Source organism: Megalobrama amblycephala, linkage group LG4, assembly GCF_018812025.1.
Source record: "Megalobrama amblycephala isolate DHTTF-2021 linkage group LG4, ASM1881202v1, whole genome shotgun sequence".
Taxonomy (NCBI): domain Eukaryota; kingdom Metazoa; phylum Chordata; class Actinopteri; order Cypriniformes; family Xenocyprididae; genus Megalobrama; species Megalobrama amblycephala.
Window position 1 is genome coordinate 46,118,846 of NC_063047.1, and position 20,477 is coordinate 46,139,322.

The following is a 20,477-nucleotide window of genomic DNA, read 5'->3' on the forward strand; positions in this document are numbered from 1 at the left end:
ATAGCTGCTAGCATGCATTTAGCTCGCTAAATTAAATCTAGATAGTGTATTATGGTTCACTATTATCAAACCGTTGTAAGCAAAGTCTCTCAGCGCGGATATACTTGCAGTATTTTTCCCTGTTTCACACAGACAATTCACACACAATACAAGCATGTCATTACATTTGCATTTGACCTCAATTTGAGTGCTTTTGATTTTGCTTCCTCCCAGGACCCGAGATCTCTAAGGCTTTGTTCACACATACAATCTCTGTGTGATCAGCTTGAAATCTGATTTGTTTTTCAGATGCAATCTCTATCCCAGTGTCTGCACTGTCATTTTGCAGGTGAAGAAATCAGATCTATTGAATTTATCTGGTTACTATAGTAATGACTTAAAAGTCAGCATGGCACCAAAAGACATAGAAGAGTAGCTGTCTGTCACCATGGAAGGAAAGGAAGGAAAGAGAAGATGACAAAACTGAACATTTTGTCTCTGCTCATATTCTTCTTGACATCTTGTCACAGCGCAGAGCTGGGGTGCATTAGACCCAACCAAGGCACCAGCTAATCCTGATTAATCTCATGATTTTCTGTTCTTTTTTTAAATAGACTAATTTTAAAATATGTTTTAAAGAAAATAATGTGTAATCTCTGCAAGCTTATGAATTTGTGTGGATGACACTAATAGCAGAATATAGTCTGGGTTTTTTTTTTTTTTTTTTTTTTTCACCTACAGAATCAGTTGTTTTAAGAGACCCTAATAAAATTCAAGCTGACAAGTCCAACTTCAGTTATGTATTGCAGCATCAAAGGCATTTCTGTACTGCTTAAACATTCATGCATATACTGTGCAAAAATCCACCCATTCATTTACTTATTCACCATTTAATCCATAGTGAATTTCACATGCAAGCATAAATTAGTGAATTCAGGCACAGCGGTAACACTACTGTGTTGTGTGTGTGCCATTATATGCATGTTACATCCCAAATTGCATTTATTAGGGGTTCACATGCATAGTGCCCAACTGGCCTGACAGAGGTGTTACAGTGGTCAAAAGTACACAACTATGTAAGAGCTCATTCTGTGGTCACATAAAAAGGAAGTGGCGAACGGCGCTATAATAGCAAAAAAAAACCACATTAAAACAGCTAAAGCTACTCCACCATTAGTCTGAGTGACTTGAAAACTGGCATGCAGTGTCTTTGTGCAAGTTGTCATGATTGTCTATGAGGACATTAACATATCTCAAAAAACATGGTCGCCATTATTTAATGAAGTTTGAGCAGCTATCAGACACTGTTCGATTTCTGGCAACTGCCCGTATGGTCCGGGTCAAATTGACCCTAATTGTATTCAATACAATTCCCCAAAAATCACACTATGAAAAAAACATGCAATCATGTTTAAATAATTAACTTTTAATATCAATACTGCCCCTCCCCTGACCTGTGGGACATTTACTATTATACATTTATAACAATAATATCTTAACCTAAAGTAATCTTGACAAACTTTATATCGTTTGAAAGCTTTCAGACTCTAGTTTTCATATTTGGTGACTGATTTTCAAAAGAAATGACATAGCAATAGATAAATAGCGATGGATTCTTCATTTGTGATGCGGTGCCAAACTATAACACATGCTCTGATTCTTTATGTTTTTATATGTGTTTTAGGGATCAAATTCAAATCAGATATTAACATTACTGCCCAAACTTCTTCTGAATAGGATGTCTACTACAAAAATATTTTGAAAAGTATTTTAATAAAATGGTTCAGATCACTCAAACCATATATGGAATTCGAAGAGTCACCGGTGGAGTCTAGATGTCATCTAGTGAAAAAGTTTGGTACTGCGCACAAAAAAATCGTACTGAAAAATCTTTTTTTGAGATATCAACCTAAAATTCGACACAGAACTTGTTCAGAAATTTAACTTTGATTTTCTTGAAGTTTTAAAGTTGAACATATATTGTAAAATATATACTTTATATAAAATATAAACAATATATATTTTATACATTTTAAATGTTCATAAACAAACTCATATAATTATTTAATCTTTACTTTTACAACTTCTTCTTCTTCTACAATAATCTGTGAAGTGTTCCCTTTAAAAAGATACCAAACTTAAGTATGTGCTCTGAAGTATTCAAGATTTTTAACAATTTAAGTTAGAAAAGTAATTTTCATATCTATGCTCTAAAAGTGGGACAGACAATTAACAGGTAAAACAACTTTATATTTTCACAAATTTTGAAAATAAAAAGCTGTTAAACTCAGTAAGACACTGGCACTTCAGTACTAGAGTTGAGGAGTTCTGACGTACAACATAGAAGTGTTTTGTATTTTGGGTCTGTAGTTGATTTTGAATGGCTAACAATATGGGTCAAATTGACTCACGAACAGTATGAACGTATAACATTTCTTTATGCACGTTTCACAACACATCAGCGTGTTGAAACTTTGCATGTATGTTCATGATCCTAAATGAGAAAAAGTCACAAAATTTCAAGAAAAACAATGTAAGTTAGATAGTATTTCAGATAGACTGAAAAAAGAAATAGCTAATTTTTACCATATGTGGCTGACAAAAATATTTTTTGTATTGAAATAAGTGAGGAAACCCTTTTTTTAGCTTCATAGGGTAGTAAAAAAAAAAACTAAAATAACAAAATATAACCAAGGCATGTTATTATTTTGGGTCTGTACAGTTGCCTTAGAACATTAAAATATGCGGGTCAAATGACCCGCGAACATCACCAAAGGAACTGAAATTTAGTGTATATGTCAAAACACATCAGCATGTTGAAACTTTGCATGCATGACCCTAAATGAGAAAAAGTCACAAAATTTCAAGAAAAAAAACATAGGTTAACTAATGTTTCCGACAACTCAAAAATCAAAATGGGTCAAATTGACCCACAACAGCACACAAGGGTTAAGGGAGGCCAATCGGAATGAAACTCGGTGGGCATGGTCCTAGAGGTCTGTGAGAATTTTAAAAGAAATCAGCCACTAGGTGGTGCTAACAAGTTTTACACCCCTGTAATCACGTGTTGTTTCACACATACACACAACATTCGTATCATTTGATAGATCCCTTCATGCTGAACAACCTTGCCCTTAGAACCGCTGCTGTCAATCAAATTGTTCAATAAATATTCATGATTACAAAAAAAAAAAAACTACTTTTGCAAACTAGTCCTAGTTTTTTGCTCGATCAGAACCAAACCAGTGCAATATAATTTTCTGGACTCTCTAGATAAATAATTATCAAAAAAAAAAAAAAATTGCTGAAAATGCTATAACAGGGTCATTTAGAAAATGGGCGTGGCAAAATATACTCAAAAGCCTATAAATTGTAAATGAAAACTTCACAAAAATAGGTGAGCACATGCAAAGAAGAAAAGAAGCGTGTAAACTTTTATAGAGATTGGACAATAGATGGTGTTTTAATTGTTAGCTTTAAAAAACATATTTCCTATGGTAAACTGCCTGTGTTGGCTGTAAACTTTTATATCTATGATTGAGATGGTTAGAGGCTTGCTAAATGAAACAAAATACCTTTTTATGTATGTGCTTAAAGGCCTTAAAGCGCTTGAACCCCGATAATTGATGCTCGCAGCTATATTTATTATCATTATTATTTTTTTAATCTGATCTAACCTGAAACTTATTTTATAGATTTTTATTTTTATTAAACAATTAACCGGATTTGAATGCGCCAAAGAATCGACTGCCTGTTTGAACAATGCCTTATTTTCTTTCCCTCTTCCCTTATATCAGTTCCTCGCTCCACTGCCCTGTCCATTTCATTCCACTACATTGCCCAATGTTAAGACATGTCAGTGGGCAGGTTTCTCACGTTGGCCTTCCACACCGATTGATTGATGTGGCTCACTAAACTGGTGAAACAATGATGTGACTGCAAAACTTGAATCTCACTTTTATTGGATGAGCAAGCCCCCGTGCATGAAATCTCCAGTTCTATTAACAGCCTAATGAGTTCAAACAAGGCTCTTCTCTTGAGGTGTGTTCTTCTGGTCTGAAACTCACATTAACCTGTATGAGGTCCTCAAGAACACAGAGAGCTTCCGTCTGCCGGGTTCTTCAACTGATGCAATAGCCTCTTGTTTTTCACCTCCATGGAAACAGGAGTGTACGTTTAACTCAGAAGAGAGCAAAGTGCTGATCAACAACTGCTTTCCACTATTATGAGTCTCCTGCTTCTGCGTGCCTGTCAATCTCTCTTTGTTTCTGAGAAGTACCAGTGTGTCTCCTTACATGATAACACAGTGCTTTACATTGAGTTCAATTTAGGCTGATCGATGGGCATGCTTTGTCAGTCACAGGCAGACAGCTGTCTCTACATCTCCAGTTATCTGATTAATTAGTTATGTGTGTAGAATTGGTAAAGTGGCATTCAGCTCTCAGGATCCACCCAGCCCTTGCCCTGCCTCCTATCGCTTACTTCACATGGTGACACGCTGCCGAGGGAGCAGATTAGATAGATTGAATGTGATGGTATGTGTGAGGCACGCAAGAGTCACTGATGCGAAAACTCTTTGAAACAGGTTTCCAGATGATGCACTTTTTGATACTGGCATGCAGTTCTAACAAACATTTTGGAGGGAATTTAAAAAACAGCGTTTTTTATATGCACACATTTCTGTTAGCTATTTTAACACCCAGAGCACTTAAAGGGTTAATTCACCCAAAAAATTCTGTCATTAAAGGGATATGTTTATCTGCTTACCCCCAGCATCCAAGATGTAGGTGACTTTGTTTCTTCAGTAGAACACAAATGATGATTTTTAACTGCAACCGCTGCCGTCTGTCAGTCTTATAATAAGAGTGAATGGGAACTCGAACAATAAGAGTCGAAAACACTTGAATAGACAAATCCAAATTAAACCCTGCGGCTTGTGACGACACACTGATGTCCTAAGACATGAAACGATTGGTTTCTGTGAGAAACTGAACAGTATTTATATCATTTTTTACCTCTAAAACACCACTATGTCCAACTACGTTCTGCACTCGTTTAGTGAGGTCTGATCGCATTCTGACAACAGCAGTGATGTCTCGTGCATATACTTCAGTGAGTGTCAGACATCACTGCCGTTGTCAGAGCGCGATGTGAATTTCTTATATAACTCACAATGACCTCTTACTCATCTCCTCAGAACGGCCAGAGACAGCGATGACGATGATGAAGATGACCGTAAAGTGAGCCGAGGATGTACGCTTCAGTATCAGAGGGCCCAGGTTAAGGTTCTGACCCAGTTCCACACAACTTCTACTGAAGGCACAAACCAGATGATCACTATGCTGGGTCCTGACTGGCAAGTGGATGTGACTGAGCTGGTGCAAGACTCTCTAAAGGTGGTGGACGCCAGGGTGGCTGAGCTGGTTGACAGGACGGTGCTAGTGGCCAACGAGCTTGGATCATCCACTCTAAAGGTAGAATACAAATAAGAATGGACGTTATAAATTTAGGATTGATGGAATAATGGGGGCAAAGGTAAATGGAGCTCTTAATACCATATTACAATGAAGCAATTTCATTTTGCTATTTTACATTCTCTTCATCCAACATTATTGGACACTGGTTCTTACTCATAGTTTTTTATATCTGTCAAGACATGATGCAAAGTGTCTGAGGGACAATTGTTTAATCCCTTTTACTGTTTCATATATCCAAGTACAAACTTAACTTGCACTTTTTCCCTGATGTTATGCTTTAGACACTGGCAGGGTTGCCAATTTTATTTTATCTTTGCTTTGATTTTATTGATGTTTTGTTTTGTTTTGTTTTGTTTTGTTTTGTTTTGTTTTGTTTTGTTTTGTTTTGTTTTGTTTTGTTTTGTTTTGTTTTGTTTTGTTTTGTTTTGTTTTGTTTGTTTTTTCTTTGAATGGCCACGATGTTAATGGGATTTAAAACTTTGATCTCATCCTTTATCTTTTCTTTTGTTACAACAGTTGCTCATAGTCTAAAGTCAACCTAATTATTATACAAATAAATACTAATTAAACAAATTGTTTTTAAACACACAGATTAAGAATAAAAATGTAGTTTATAGACCTTATGTAGCCCCGTCCCTTTTCAGTGCATGAAGGAAAGATCTTATGGATTTATGAATGAACCACTTGATTTAAAATCTTCCCGGTCTACTGACATTTGTTTTGACATCCGCTTCAAACAATAACTTTAACTCTACAATAAGTAAATACACTTCACTATCTAATTACTCTTCGACAACGCTGCCATAGAATTATACAGAGCTACCCCAAAAATGGAAGTTCAAAGAAAAAATTCAAAAGATTGCTGCGTGCTTGTTTCTCCGGCACATAAGGTCTATAGATAAAATCAATAAAGATCAGTATTTAAAATTCTCACATTTAGTTTAGCTCTGCTGTTGTCTTTATCTTTTAATGCCACTTTAGAAAGCTATTCGTATGCATATTTAGTCCCAGAAGGCTATTCAGAAACTGGGATGTTTGGGAAGACAATTATCTGTGCATTATAAAACTTCAATCATGTTAAATTTGGGGAATCATTCTTGAAAGTGATGTTTTCTCTCCATTGAATCAGCACACAATCAGTTCATTGTGTCCAAACAGAGAGAGTTTTGATTGTTCATGACAGCTTCATCACACCTCTCCACAATGTTGTCTGTTGTTTGGCTTCAAAAAGTGTCTGTTTTTTGCCCATAAACAAATTTGAGCATAAAAGAAAAGTTTGCTAATTAAACTAGGGAAAACTGCAAAGGTCATTAATAATTAATGGCTCATGCAGATTTCGAATGTTTTTGCTGAATGCGAGCTGAAAATAAACGAGTATGAGCACAGAGCATCATTTCACCCTTCCAAAAAAGAAAGAAAAAGAAACAAAGGGAAAGGTACGAATAATGTTGTTTATTAGTCGACCACACCAGGGTTGTTTAGCTTATTTGGTGGGCCTTTGATCTTTCTCTGCCACAGCGCTCATCCTCCACCCGTCACCATGGCCTGAACACAAAGACGCACTGCCGTTAAGCTTTGAACGTCTCTCATGACACATTGTTTTGAGGATCTTATGAACAGCAGAAGGTATTGTTGACCCGTTCTTATCACCGACTGAGCTGTTATGGTCCTGTGAATCCATTTACAGAAGCATTAAGTGTACAATGCTAACTCTCCAAGCCTGATTCTATGTATTTCGTGTGACTTAATTGGCTCGCCAGGTCTACCAAGTACAGTAATTAGGTTTTGAGGGAATAGGCAGTCCCTTTTTAGCCTTTGAACACACTCTATTCAAGCATGCAAAGCTCTGGTTGTAATGCAAACATCAAAAGCAGGTATATCAGCAAGTATAATAAAACTAATTGCTACAGCCTGGATACCAAACAAACTATCCATTCTGGCAAGAATTTGTTTTTAGTTCCCTTTTTTTCTATCTGTCATTCCTTTTCTCTCCTTCAAATGAGCTGTATCTTTGAAGCTTGCCTTGAACTCAGGAAATAAAAAATGCAGAAACAAAACAGTTTAGTTCAATTATACATTCAACTGCCTTCCCCCCCAAGGTCTACATCCCTTTTCCAACCAGAGGGAGGGAAAGAGCATTGTATAGGACTGGATGGTCAATGAACTGTAACAGCCTGCTCCAAAACATTAGTGCATTGGGACACAAACAATGTGCATCTGGGACATATGGGTTGCAAGTCTAGGCTGGATCAGGAAAAGCCTGGGTTCGGGTCCCTGGTGCCCAGTGCATGCCAAGACAGCGTTGTGTTCTTCAGCGAGAGATGAGGCTAAAAATGGCTGGATGGTTGCGCATTGCCACTTCACAGATGAAGTATAATCAGCAGCATGGCTAGTTCATAAACCTACTGTACATCAGCATTGAGGGCTTTTAGCTGGAGAAGAGGGAAGTAATAACAGGTTGGATGAAAATGTTTGCTGTAGAGGTTGGAGATTTTTGAACACCATTAGGAGTCATTATGGATTTTATTGGGCTAAATTATCAAGAGCAAAATTCGCTTTGCTCCGTTCTGTCTGGTTAAGTGTAACCAGCTCTGACTCAGCTGTGATTAAGACAATTACATGGAGGCAATATTATTGTTCTTTGTTCAGTATAGCTGTAATTGAAAAGATAAGATAATGAGTTCAGTTCGCAAATGTCATTTTGACATTTGCAGATGGTGTAAAAGGAAAGCAAAAACAACTTCAATTTCTGTCAACACTGTTTAGTGTTCTTTACTAGTTATAAAAGAAAAAACAAACGCACTCATCTGAGGTGCAAGCCAAGAAGGATAAATCCAAACATATATATGAAAAGTATGACTGCACACTCACTTGCAAACAGTTTATTCACCGGCGTTTTGCCGAAACGTTGGTGAGTAAACTGTTTGCAAGTGAGTGTGCGGTCATACTTTCCATATAGTGTTCTTTACTAGTTCAGTTTTTCGTGGAGAGACTGAAGTGTTGGCTACTGGCATTGATTCAGTTTGTTTTAAAATTCATCCAATCTCTATGTACTTCTCCCTCTTTTTATGTCTTTCTTGAGGCAAAAACGCTCCACGTAGGCTGCCTTGTTCTTGTCTTGCAAAATGCGAGTTCAAGTTAATCTTTCTGAATTATGTAAAGAGAAAAACTATCCCTATATTGAGGCTTGTTTTATCTAACTTGGCGCTGTGTGGCTCTAGGGATTTCCAGGGTCTCATGGTTCAGCAAAGACACACAGAAAAAAAAATGAGATTCTCTGACCCTCCTAGTCGTGACTTTTCACTTGGTAAGTCCCTGGTGACCTTTAGCGCTGGTAGGAGGTGAAGAAACGGTGACATAATTGGTTTGAAGTGTCAGATGGAGGATTTATGTGGAGGCCGAGTGCTGGCCGTTCTCTGGAGAAAAGATGCATTTTTCCCAGTGGGCTTCCTTTACTAAGTGGGCTGAATTTTGAATATGTGGGATTACTCACTAAATGTTTCTGTTTGACAAGCATTGTAATTTCACTCCTCCCCATAATTTCATCCATTTAGACTGTTTTTACACCTCCATTGTCTTTCATAGTGTAAAAGCGCATCTTGTTTTGTTGATTTCAGGTTGAATCACCATTGGCAGTGGAGGCGATACTGGGTGAAACGCAGTTCTCTGTGGTAGACGAGAAAGTGTCCATAGTGGAGCTTCGTGTTCATGCCATTTCGGGACTGGCACTTAATCTTCAACCAAGCCCTGGCAACAGCCATACCATGGTTGCCAAGGCAACTGGCCTGCAGACTCTCTCCACTCTTAAGCAGGTATAGTTGATTCCGTCATTGTTTTTCACACCTTCTAGAATAAATGACATTTCATCTGGCTTTCTTGACATTATTTTGTTACATTTTTAACAAAATACAGATTTTTAGAATGTACAGTATATTCGATTTGTTGCTGCTGGTACAAGGCAAGGTATCATTAACTAAAAACAACAACAGCAACTAAAATATTTTTTACTTGAAATAACATAAACATTAACTGAAATTGAATAAAATGTACAAACCTTAAGCTTTTTCTATTTAACCCTTTCGCTGTGTTGAAAACCCTGTTAGTGTTCTCAGTCAAAAATGACCGGCCTTTTTGTCAACTTGTTTTCTTTCAATTAGGACTGATTTTGTATTTCTTTTTGGAACTGATTAATCATAGGCCTAATTTATCTGAGTTTATTTTGAATGAAAAAAGCATTATTTGTGGATAATTTTGTCAATATTCAGCAAAATATGGGAAAAAAATGTACACTGTTTATCACACTAGAGTGCTTTATTGTTTAACCAGGAAGTATGTTTGAAATGTTTTTTTTTTTTTTACAAAAAACTTGTGGTGTTCCTGGTCAAAAAGGACAGGCTTACAAAAAATAAAAATGCTTATAAATCTCTTGTTATTTAATATTATTACCAAATATTGGATTCAGTCTTTTTTCAACTTGTTTATATATATATATATATATATATATGAATTAGGACAGGTTTTGATGATAATTGATGATAATATACTGTAACATAACAAGAGATTTATAAGCTATTTTTGTAAGCCAGTAACTTTTGACCAGGAACAACACAAGTGTAACAAAGTGGGAAAAAATCCCCCCAAAAATTGTCCCAAAAATTTGGGAAAGTAGTTACATCTTGTGTGAGCAAAGTCAGTAAGTTTTAGTCCAATGCGATAAATAACATTTTCGGGAAAAAATAAAATCCTCTCCGGGTCAAAATGACCCGAACACAAAATAAGGGTTAAGCTAGTTGCCAATGCAATATTTCTCATTTATTAAAATAAATAAAAAAAATAAAATAATAATAAATACTATAGAGACATTTTAAAAAACAAACAAACAAAAAAAACGAATGTGTGTGAAAACAAAATATATACACAAAATAAAAATCTAACAAAAAATAAAAAAGTATATCAATCATACTAAAATAGCACTGTTCCAAGAATATCTACCAGCTCTAATAAACTTGTCCAAAATGGTCTACCAGCATAGACCATCTAATGAGTAGACTAAACCAGCTATAGACCATGTAAAACCATCTGAAATTTTATATTTTAGCTGAATATTCATGATGTAATCAGTGTGAATGTGTGTAAAGTAATAGGTCTTACAGTTTACATTCTTAGACTCTGAATGAAGGTACAATGTAAAAGTTCGCAATGAAACCCTAACTAAAATGATCAAACTCGTTTTGGGTCAAGAAACACATTGAAGAATCTGAAATAATTTATATACAAAATACAAACATGTATCTTCATGTAATTGTCTAAATATGACAGTATCATTCGTCATCATACCCCTCTGCAGCTGAGTCCATGGAAAAGCTCTAACCTTTGCACCCCTGCAACTAATTATGCAAGTGACATTTATGTGAAAATCCTCCTTGTTGCTCAGTATTTTCGGCTCCTCAAGAGTTAACACTGGCTGAACTTAGCCTCATATTGATGAATCGAGTCTCCATGAAGGTTATACACCATTGGCAAATTAGCCTCAGCACAGTCTTCCAGCCGGCCCTCACTACTTTAATAAAGGCTTGTTTGGCATTCAGACATATTCAAATCTCCTTTAATATCAGCACACCAAATGAGCAAGCATCTTTGCTTAATAAGAAGCCACCGCTACCTCAGTTCTCTGCCGTTCTCGAGTGTCATCAGGGGAGCTCTGTGCGTTCGCTGTATAATCTTTCTCAAAGCATTAATTGGAGCACATTCGCTCGTATTTTCATGCGAGGACCTCGTATGCTGCTGTGCTAATTTATACAATGTCTCGGGCGGGTCACGGAGCCCCGCCGCGAGAGCTTGGGGCCTTTTTTTCCTGCTCTGTACTTAGCCTGTGACCAACATCCAACATCAGACGAGGGTGGCTGCTTTCAGTTCACGCATTAAAATCCGGCAGTTCTCCCCTCTCTGCTTCACCACCTTTGGTTTTAATTAGCGTAATGTATCAGCCTAAGTGCTTGTGGAGACTGTGCAATAAACATCACTGATGACCCTCCTCCTCCACTACCAGTCCATCATTTCAATCCTTCAGTGCACTTACTTACTTCACCTCTGCAGTCACAAAATAACAGCAGTTTGCAACCATTTCTGCATTCACACTGTAAAAAGAATTGTTGGTTTAACTTAAAAAAGTAAGTTACCTGTTGTGTTAAAATTTTGAGTTCATTGAAATAAAAAATGTGAATTAATACAATGAAGGCGATTCAACAGAAACTCAAAATATTTTGTTATCTGAACCACATTAATTAAGTTGATTTAATAAAAGAAAAAATGTTGTGATAATTTATGGAAATAATTTTTTTACAGTGCAGTTTTTTTTTTTTTTTTTTTTTTTTTGGATTTCCTGGTAACACTTTACAATAATGTTCAATTTGTTGGTATTAGTTAATGCATTGGATATCATGAACATTGGACAACAATTCTGTACAGCATATATTAATCTTTGTTTAAATGTGTTAATATAATTTAATAATTTATTAAAAGTTAATTATCATTTCTATATATACATTAACTATTTGAGTATAAATTAAGTTTAGTATAAATTATCATTAATTTATTGAACAAAAATGAATTAACAGTGAATTTATAAAATATAAAAAGTGAAAATTCAAAAGTGAATTTATAAAATAATATTAATCTAGATTTTAACATTTTAAGTTTGTTGAGTTAATTAGTACATATACAATTATTTGCTGTTAATTCATGTTTGTTGACAATAATTAATTTATACAAACTTGAAATGTCTTAATTTTTTATTGTCTGTAAAAAAAAACTAACATAAACCTAAATAAATGTTGTTAAAGTACTGTTAATTGTTCATGATTGCATTAACTAATGTAAGAGTCCCATTTTATATTAGGTGGCCTTAAAGGGTTAGTTCACCCAAAAATGAAAATTCTGTCATTAATTACTCACCCTCATGTCATTCCATACCCGTAAGACCTTCGTTCATCTTCAGAACACAAATTAAAGGGATAGTTCACCCAAAAATGATTTTTTTTTTTAAATCTGCTTACCCCCAGGGCATCCAAGATGTAGGTGTCTTTGTTTCTTCAGTAGAACACTAATGATGATTTTTAACTCCAACCGCTGCCGTCTGTCAGTCGTATAATGCATGGCAATGGTAACATAATCTATGAGAGTAAAAAAAACATGCATAGACAAACCCTGCGGCTCATGACGACACACTGATGTCCTAAGACACGAAACGATCGGTTTGTGCGAGAAACCGAACAGTATTTATATCATTTTGTACCTCTAATACACCATTATGTCCAACTGCCTTGAGCGCGCACAGCATCCGGTGCATGAGGTGTGTACGCGCTCTGGCGTAGTTTAAACATGGAGCCTGTAGTACAACAGTTGTCATACAAATGGAAGTAAACCACTAAAAACATGGTTTTATTACATCAAAACTTCATTTTATTTTGTTACTTTTCGTAAGGGCAGCTTTACAAATAAAAAAGACACATACAAAGATCTTGTTCACATACCTCAGTTGGATGTGGAAAAACCATAGGCACAGCTGATGGTTTAAGTCGTACGTGATCCTCTCCTGGGAATGTAAAATTATCAGGGGAAAAATTATCGCTGCAGACCCTCAACAACTTTAGTACGTTAATGGGTGTGTTGTTATCCAGCCGAAGAGCAATCAACCATAACTTCAGGCGAGCAGGCTCAGAAGTTGGGAATACGTGGAAAGTCACCACTCCCGAATGAGTTCACGCGAGAGAACGTAATCTTTTAGTTTTAAGTTGGTTTGAACAATCCGGATAAGCGCAAGTAAGTACCATTTTGATTAGCCGTCGTACCCACAATGTTTGTGCACTGTGTAAACAATGAGTGATGTATACGTGCAAGAGATCAGTTCTGGTGCTTGCGTAAACTACGCCAGAGCGCGTACACACCTCACGCACCGGATGGCGTGCACGCGCTCAGGGCATTGGACATTTGGCAGTTTGATACACGCTCCGAACCACTGATTCGAAACAAAAGATTCGTAAAGCTTCATGAAGCAGTGTTTTGAAAAAGCCCATCAATAGATATTGTTGAATAAAGTTATTTCGCTTTTGTTTTTTGGCGCACAAAAAGTATTCTCGTCGCTTTATAACATTAAGGTTGAACCACTGGAGTCACATGAACTGTTTTAAATATGTCTTTAGTAGCTTTCTGGGCATCTGAAAGTGTTAATTATATTGCTGGCAATGCAGGCCTCACTGAGCCATCGGATTTCATCAAAAATATCTTAATTTGTGTTCTGAAGATGACTGAAGGTCTTTAATACCTAGTAATTAATGACAGAATTTTCATTTTTGGGTGAACTAACCATTTAACTACTATGTACTTACATCAAAAAAAAATAAGTACAATGTACTTATTGTGTTCATAATGTATTGCAAAACATATTTGCTGTTATTGAGGTAGGATATGGGTAAAGTTCAGGACAGGTTTGGTGGTATGGGTAGGTTTAAGGGTGGGTTAAGGTGTAAGGGAAGTGTCAACAGTGTAATTATTATTGTAATTACAGAAATGAATTACAGGTGTAATTACATACAGGTATTTTTCTAAATATATGTACAATGTAAGAACATGTATGCACGCAATAAGTGCATTGTATCAAATGATTCATTTAAATGTTAGTACGTAGTAGTTAAAGACAGCCAATATAAAGTGGGACCAATGTAAGCAATCTGAAGCTTTTTGTGTAAAGTGTTACTGATTTCCTTGCTCTTTCTTTTAATTTTAGATGCCCCTTTCTTTTGTCTTACTGGCAGCCTTAAATAATTGATTTTGCCGTATGCTGGTGTAAGCGATTATTCCGTTTTAAAGTTCCAAGTGTCTTGGATGCAAGAACACTTTACTTTTATAGTTCGTTACGAACAGTGAATTCAAAATTACCTTCAAGAGAGAGCTCAAAAACTTTTAGCAGTAAGAAATTTAATGACATTTCTATGTAAAAGTTACAGTGTCATTTCCCAAAGATTGAAGCTTGTAGAAGAATCAAGGGCCATGTGTGATTGATGTCATTTTATTTAGTGGCTAGAGTGATCTCGAAAGGTCCACGAGGACAACATGTCGTCTTCAATGTATTATTCAGATCATGCATATCAAAGACTCTCTTCATCTTGACAAGCAGTGTTGACGGAGCCTGAGCCCGAATGTCAGAACAACCTTGAAGTTAGTGATGCGACAGAAGTTTTTTTACAGCCTCACAACAGGCATTTGCTGACTGGAGGCAGATAAATACTTCTCTTCCTGAATATAAAAGCAAAGCAACACTTCATTTCTGACTAAAAGCACTCTGGCAGAGTGGTTTCATTTTGTCTGCCTGCCAACAGGTGTAAGGTGTTGTGCTGTTCCTTTAGCAGAGAGCAAGAGCAGGAAAACAACTGTCAAGCTCTGGCTTGTTATGAGGTGACAAGAACACAAGCGTCGCGCCAGTGCAGCTTCCCCTCAGCTTGTGTTTCTGATGGTCAAAGCATGCAAGCACCTCTGATGTTGGCTGTATTTCGCTTACTCAAGACTGTTGTCTTGTATGGACCAAGTAAACTCAAGATAATTAACATTTAAAAGAAATTTTGAAAATCAAGAGATGAAGGTCGAAACAGTTCTAATATGGATAATCTCTTTGTATTAAGAGAAAGTTGTTGAAAAAAATGTTTTTTTGTGTGTGTGTTAGTGCTAGTCATTGCCTTAAAAGGTTAGTTTACCCAAAAATGAAAATTCTGTCATTATTTACTCACCCTCATGTTGTTCCAAACCCGTAAAACTTTCGTTCATCTTCAAGACACAAATGAAGATCTTTTTAATGAAATCTGAGAGCTTTCTGTCCCTCCAATGACACCCTACGCAACTACGACACCCTACCACTTTCAAGCCCCAGAAAGGTAGTAAAAACATCATAAAAGTAATCCATGTGACTCCAGTGGTTTAACCTCAATTTTATGACAGAAAGCTATAGGATTTCATCAAAAAGATCTTCATTTGTGTTCCGAAGATGAACAAAAGTCTTATGGGTTTGGGACGACATGAGGGTAAATAACTAACGACAGAATTTTTTTTTTTTTTTCGGTGAACTAGCCCCTTAAGGGATTCGCACACCTGATGCAGCAAGCGGACGACATATAATGTCATAAATTAAAATAAAGCTTTTGTGTGAAAGTACTGTACATACAACACTGACTACCATTCGGTGTCCATCAACGGTGCCCAGCTATGAATTCAGGGGCTCTGCAAAATTCTTTCACACCAGTGAGTCCTATTCATTTAGTTCTTCATTAAAGAGAGTATAAAGTTAAAACTTACAGGAGTTGACTATGAACTTAAGTGTGTGCACGTACAGAATGATGTGTTCTATATGCAATACCAATGTAACGTGACACTTCTCGTTCAGTGTGGAGCCCTCTTTAGAGTCCATCACAGACATCAAAGTAAGAATTCAAAGACAGATTCGAAGGTTAACTGTTGTTTACAGGTTGAATTCATACTCACAATTTCTTTCATTTTGTGTTTGTAGGAGGCCAGTTTGTCCATCTGGGTTTACTACAGCGACAATACCGCCGCCCCCCTGAGTATGTACGACCCTAAAGACTACAACCTCAATGCCTCCACAGCAGACGATAAGATGGTTTCGGTGGCTCAACAACCCCAGCAGCGGTGGCCAGTCATCGTTGCAGAGGGTGAAGGCACAGGAGAGGTAGTGCACGTGGAAATGACCATCTGCGAAAGCTGCCAGAAGACCAAACGAAAGAGCGTCATTGCTTCATCTCCTGTGTTCGTCAAAGTCCGCTTTGGGCCAGATGAAGACTCTGAGGAGGAAGTGGATACAGAGACTGAAATAGACACTAGAATTGCTGCCAACACGAGAAAGCCCGCTATCGATCCCAACGTAGGTGGAGCAGGGTATGAGCCATCTAATGAGCAACCCGCAAGCGTGCCCATTGATTACACCAACTTCCCTACAATAAGCAATCCGGAGGAACCAACTGAAGAGGATGAGGAGGACGACGAGTTCGTGCACAATAAGCATAGCATGACTGACCTTGAGATCGGCATGTATGCTCTTCTTGGCGTGTTTTGTCTCGCCATACTGGTCTTTCTTATAAACTGCATTGTGTTCGTGTTGAAGTATCGCCATAAGCGCATCCCTCCTGAAGGCCAGGCCAACATGGACCATTCCCACCACTGGGTCTTCTTGGGTAACGGGGAACCCCTGCGCACCCAGAGCGACCTCTCGCCTCAGACGGTGGAGAGCCCCAGCAACACCTTGGAGGGGGTGCAAACTTGTTGTCACGGGGACCACCACAGCAGTGGCAGCTCCCAGACCAGCGTACAAAGCCAAGTCCATGGCCGAGGAGATGGCAGCTCCGGCGGTTCCACCAAAGACCACGGAGAAGAGGCCAGCTCGCCGACCTCCAAGCGCAAACGTGTCAAGTTCACCACCTTTACCCTTCCCACAGAGGATTTACCCTACAACTCCATCCCCATTGCCAACGAAGAGGACATTCAGTGGGTATGTCAAGACATGGGCTTTCAGGACCCAGAGGAACTGCACGACTACATGCGCAGGATAAAGGAAATAGCCTGATCGGCTATATGCTTTCTAAAGACGTTCCTTTCTATTTTTCTCTCTTAATTTTCACTCTAGAGGAGGTACCTTTCACGAAAAAACAACCAAGGCCTAGTGTCCAGTTTTGTTGGGGTTTTCTGCACAGTGCTGTTACATTGAAACTTGTACAAACTAAAAAAAAAAAAATATTCATGACGCTGCCAGGGAAGCCAAAGATGAGAAAAATGGCTTTAGCGGTGTGTGTGATTGCTGCTCAGTAGAAGGGTGAGTGTACAATCTTTAAGGGAAACAGAGTTTTTTAGTTGTAAACACTAATATCAAAGTGGAATCCTGAAGTACTCAATCATGTGTGGATCACCCTGCTGTGGATAGGATCTTTCTCAGAGGAATGCCTGGAGTCTTGGCACTGTGTCCATTCTTCTTCTTCTTCTTCTCTCTTTTTTTTTTTAATTCAACGGATTCTTCTCCAACAAAGAGGCCTTTGAAGTGCAGATTCTACTTTTGTCCCAGATTTGTGTTCGAGATGGATCATTTTCATGCCATTGTTGACAAACCTGACACTTAGCCACAGAAACTGTCACGTGAGAACGTGCCAAGGATTCTTTTCTGTCAGTGTTGGAAAAGTCGAATGGTTTTATCCCCCTGCCCCTCTTTTCAGCGTTATCTCATTTCAACACATGCCTTGGTTGTTGAATTAGTTCTTCGTCTGTCTTTGGTATTTCATAGTCATTCTCAATCTGGATGCCACCTCTGCTTCTCTCACTGTCTTGGTTAAGTCAAATGCCTTATTAAATGGATCTCAATAGTCACAACCTCTCTCTGTGCTGACACCGCATTTGTTCACATTAGTAAGGGCCAAAGCAGGGAGCAACTCTACAGATGTCTGTATTAAACGTGTCGGCATGGGGAAGGCGTGAGCTTGTACATTGTGGAGTTAGATATCTTCTCCAACATTCCTCTGCATGAATGGAGACTTGGAGGCACAATTTTGTTTTTGTTTTTTACTTTGTATATGTTTGTATTGTGAGAATTATCTAATCATACATAAATGATAATAGAGGACATATCATGCTACCATGCATTACATGCATGTGCCAGACTCTCCCTCCTGTGTACATACCACGTTCAGTACATAACGACTGCTGACGCTTAACTCTCAATTACTCGGTTAGCCTGAGAAATAGGGAAGGCAGATGCCACATAGGGATTCGGCAGCCGGATACTTGAATTTCAGTGAGGCTCTCTTTTCTCTTTTTCTGTCTCTTGACTGATCTCACCGTGAATTCCCATCCAGGTGGTAATAGAGTTAAGATCTCTGGTAAGGATAAAATGCTATGCAAACACACTGGAGGGGTTGATTATTGTGGTTAAGTAAATCTGCCCCAGATATCATTATAGCACCACGGTTCCTTTCGTTATTATACCAAGAAATATCTCAAACTAGTTTTTCGTTCTGTTTTTAACTTTGAAGCTCGCTAGAGCTGTTAAAGAAAACGCCACAAAATGCGGTAGCACAGTAGATCAAGCCCAAAAATGTAAACATTTACTAGTCTAGAAAGGGTTAAGCTGGTAACGGGTCTGGAAGCTTTTTTGTGGTGGGGCACAAAGAACTTGTATCTGTATTGCTGCTGACCTATCACAGGTTAGTTTCAGGGTTACAGTCCCCCCAGTTTCTTCAGGATGTCTAAATTCACACACTGCATTGAATGCTTATTTCCCACTGTGCTTATTTGTAACATGCAGGATTTACCCTTGACTTTGTTTTTAATAGTCTTATTAGTCATTTTCCTGTAACCAGGAGGGAACACCTATAGTTGCTTTCCTTGTTTTATAGATTTGATTCTATTAATTTTATTTCAAAGAAAATCACCCCTAATTTAATCAGGGGCCCTTTGCACTCCAGATAAGAGTCACAGAGAACTTAATACTGACACCTCTTCACGTTTCTCCTATGATTTGTTTGTCCCCTTCACTCTTTCTCCAAAATATATAAACCCTCAGTCTTGACGTGTGATGATGTAAAATGTCAAGGTATTAGGTTTTGATTGACAGCTGGAGTGTTGGTCAAAGGTTTAGTTTGACCTACACTTTACCGATATGGAGGCTCAGAACTGAATGTAAACTTTTCAACCGTACCTTGACGATCAAAATGAACATAATTTCCAATGTATTATTAAGGTTTTCTGATGGGGTACATGAGACTCGATACGACTACTAGCAAGTCTCTGGTAGCAGCTCATACACTTTTCCGTTTTCTGAAATGAAGTGTAACATCACCATCGGACATTTTTGGTTGGTTTCATATTGTTTTCTACTTTCAACTGATGTATGTATGTATGTATATGAAACAGCAGTTGCATTATCCTCGCTTTCATTTTTCTTTTTTAAGAGGAGCTGCTACTAGGCCTTTGCCTTGACCACATGCTGTGTTGTGGTGTAGATTTGAGCTGTACTCTTTGACCTGCTGAAGCACGGTACTGTCAGCCATGTGCTGTCACACCCTTAATGTACAGAGCACTGTTACAACATCCTGTATCCTCCCTAAAAAACAACTGTTGTATTTCCCTCCTTATATGTAAGTACTAAAGAAAATACAATGCATAAACTTGGTGTTATGTCTTTTACTTGACAATGTCTCTGTATTTTAATGCACTATCCAAACAATAGTTGTCTACTGCCTACTGAGCTGTCTAGACAGCTGTTAATTTATTTATAATTTATTTATTTATTTATAAGGACTATTGTTGTTTGTTAACAATAGTCCACAGTCAAAAGAAATGGAAATTAAGGGTGACACTAAAAAATGTTCCATTTCAAACTGTTCCTGCTATTTTTTTTTTTTTTATAATGGCATTATTAACATCAGAGCACAAGGCAAGTTGTTACAGAAGCAAAGCAAGTTGTTATATTTTGATTGAAAAATTACAAACTTTTTAAAAAAGTGCACTGATGAATTTTTTACATTAAAAAGCTAATGGGGTCAGTTTTGATTTCATGATGACTTTCCCTTGTGAAAAGAAGTATGCTTAATTGTATTGAATGTGCACTTGTGTACTTCAAATCTTATAAGTATATATTAAAATAATAGTAATAATAACTTTATAGATAATATAATATTAATTAAATAAAAAAACATTTAGGGACAGTGCACTTGACTATGTTTACACTTATTAAAAAGTGCACTTGGTAATAATGTCAAATTAAATGTTTTACTTTAAAGAACATGAAATAATTGTTTTAATAATCCTTTGACAATCATATTAGAAATAATTATGAAATTAAATATAAAGACATACATGCATCCTACTTAGGTGGCTCAAAAAAAAAAAAAATTAAGTTCAACTAACTGCATTAAATATCATTTTAAACTACATTCAGTTCTCACTTAAGTATATTATTTTGAAAAATATATT

At 37.2% G+C, this 20,477-nt stretch overlaps 1 protein-coding gene across 2 annotated transcripts in view; it reads left to right on the forward strand.

Moving 5' to 3' along the window:
- The window catches only part of tmem132e (transmembrane protein 132E), a 415,507-nt gene extending 395,819 nt beyond the window's left edge, over positions 1-19,688 (forward strand). For both annotated transcript variants that reach the window (XM_048189579.1, XM_048189578.1), the window contains exons 7-9: positions 5,177-5,453; positions 9,074-9,268; positions 16,012-19,688. In XM_048189579.1, the coding sequence (XP_048045536.1) occupies positions 5,177-5,453; positions 9,074-9,268; positions 16,012-17,082 (1,543 nt within the window). In that variant the 3' untranslated portion in view covers positions 17,083-19,688. The remainder of the gene's footprint in view (positions 1-5,176; positions 5,454-9,073; positions 9,269-16,011) is intronic.
- Positions 19,689-20,477: the final 789 nt, after the last annotated feature.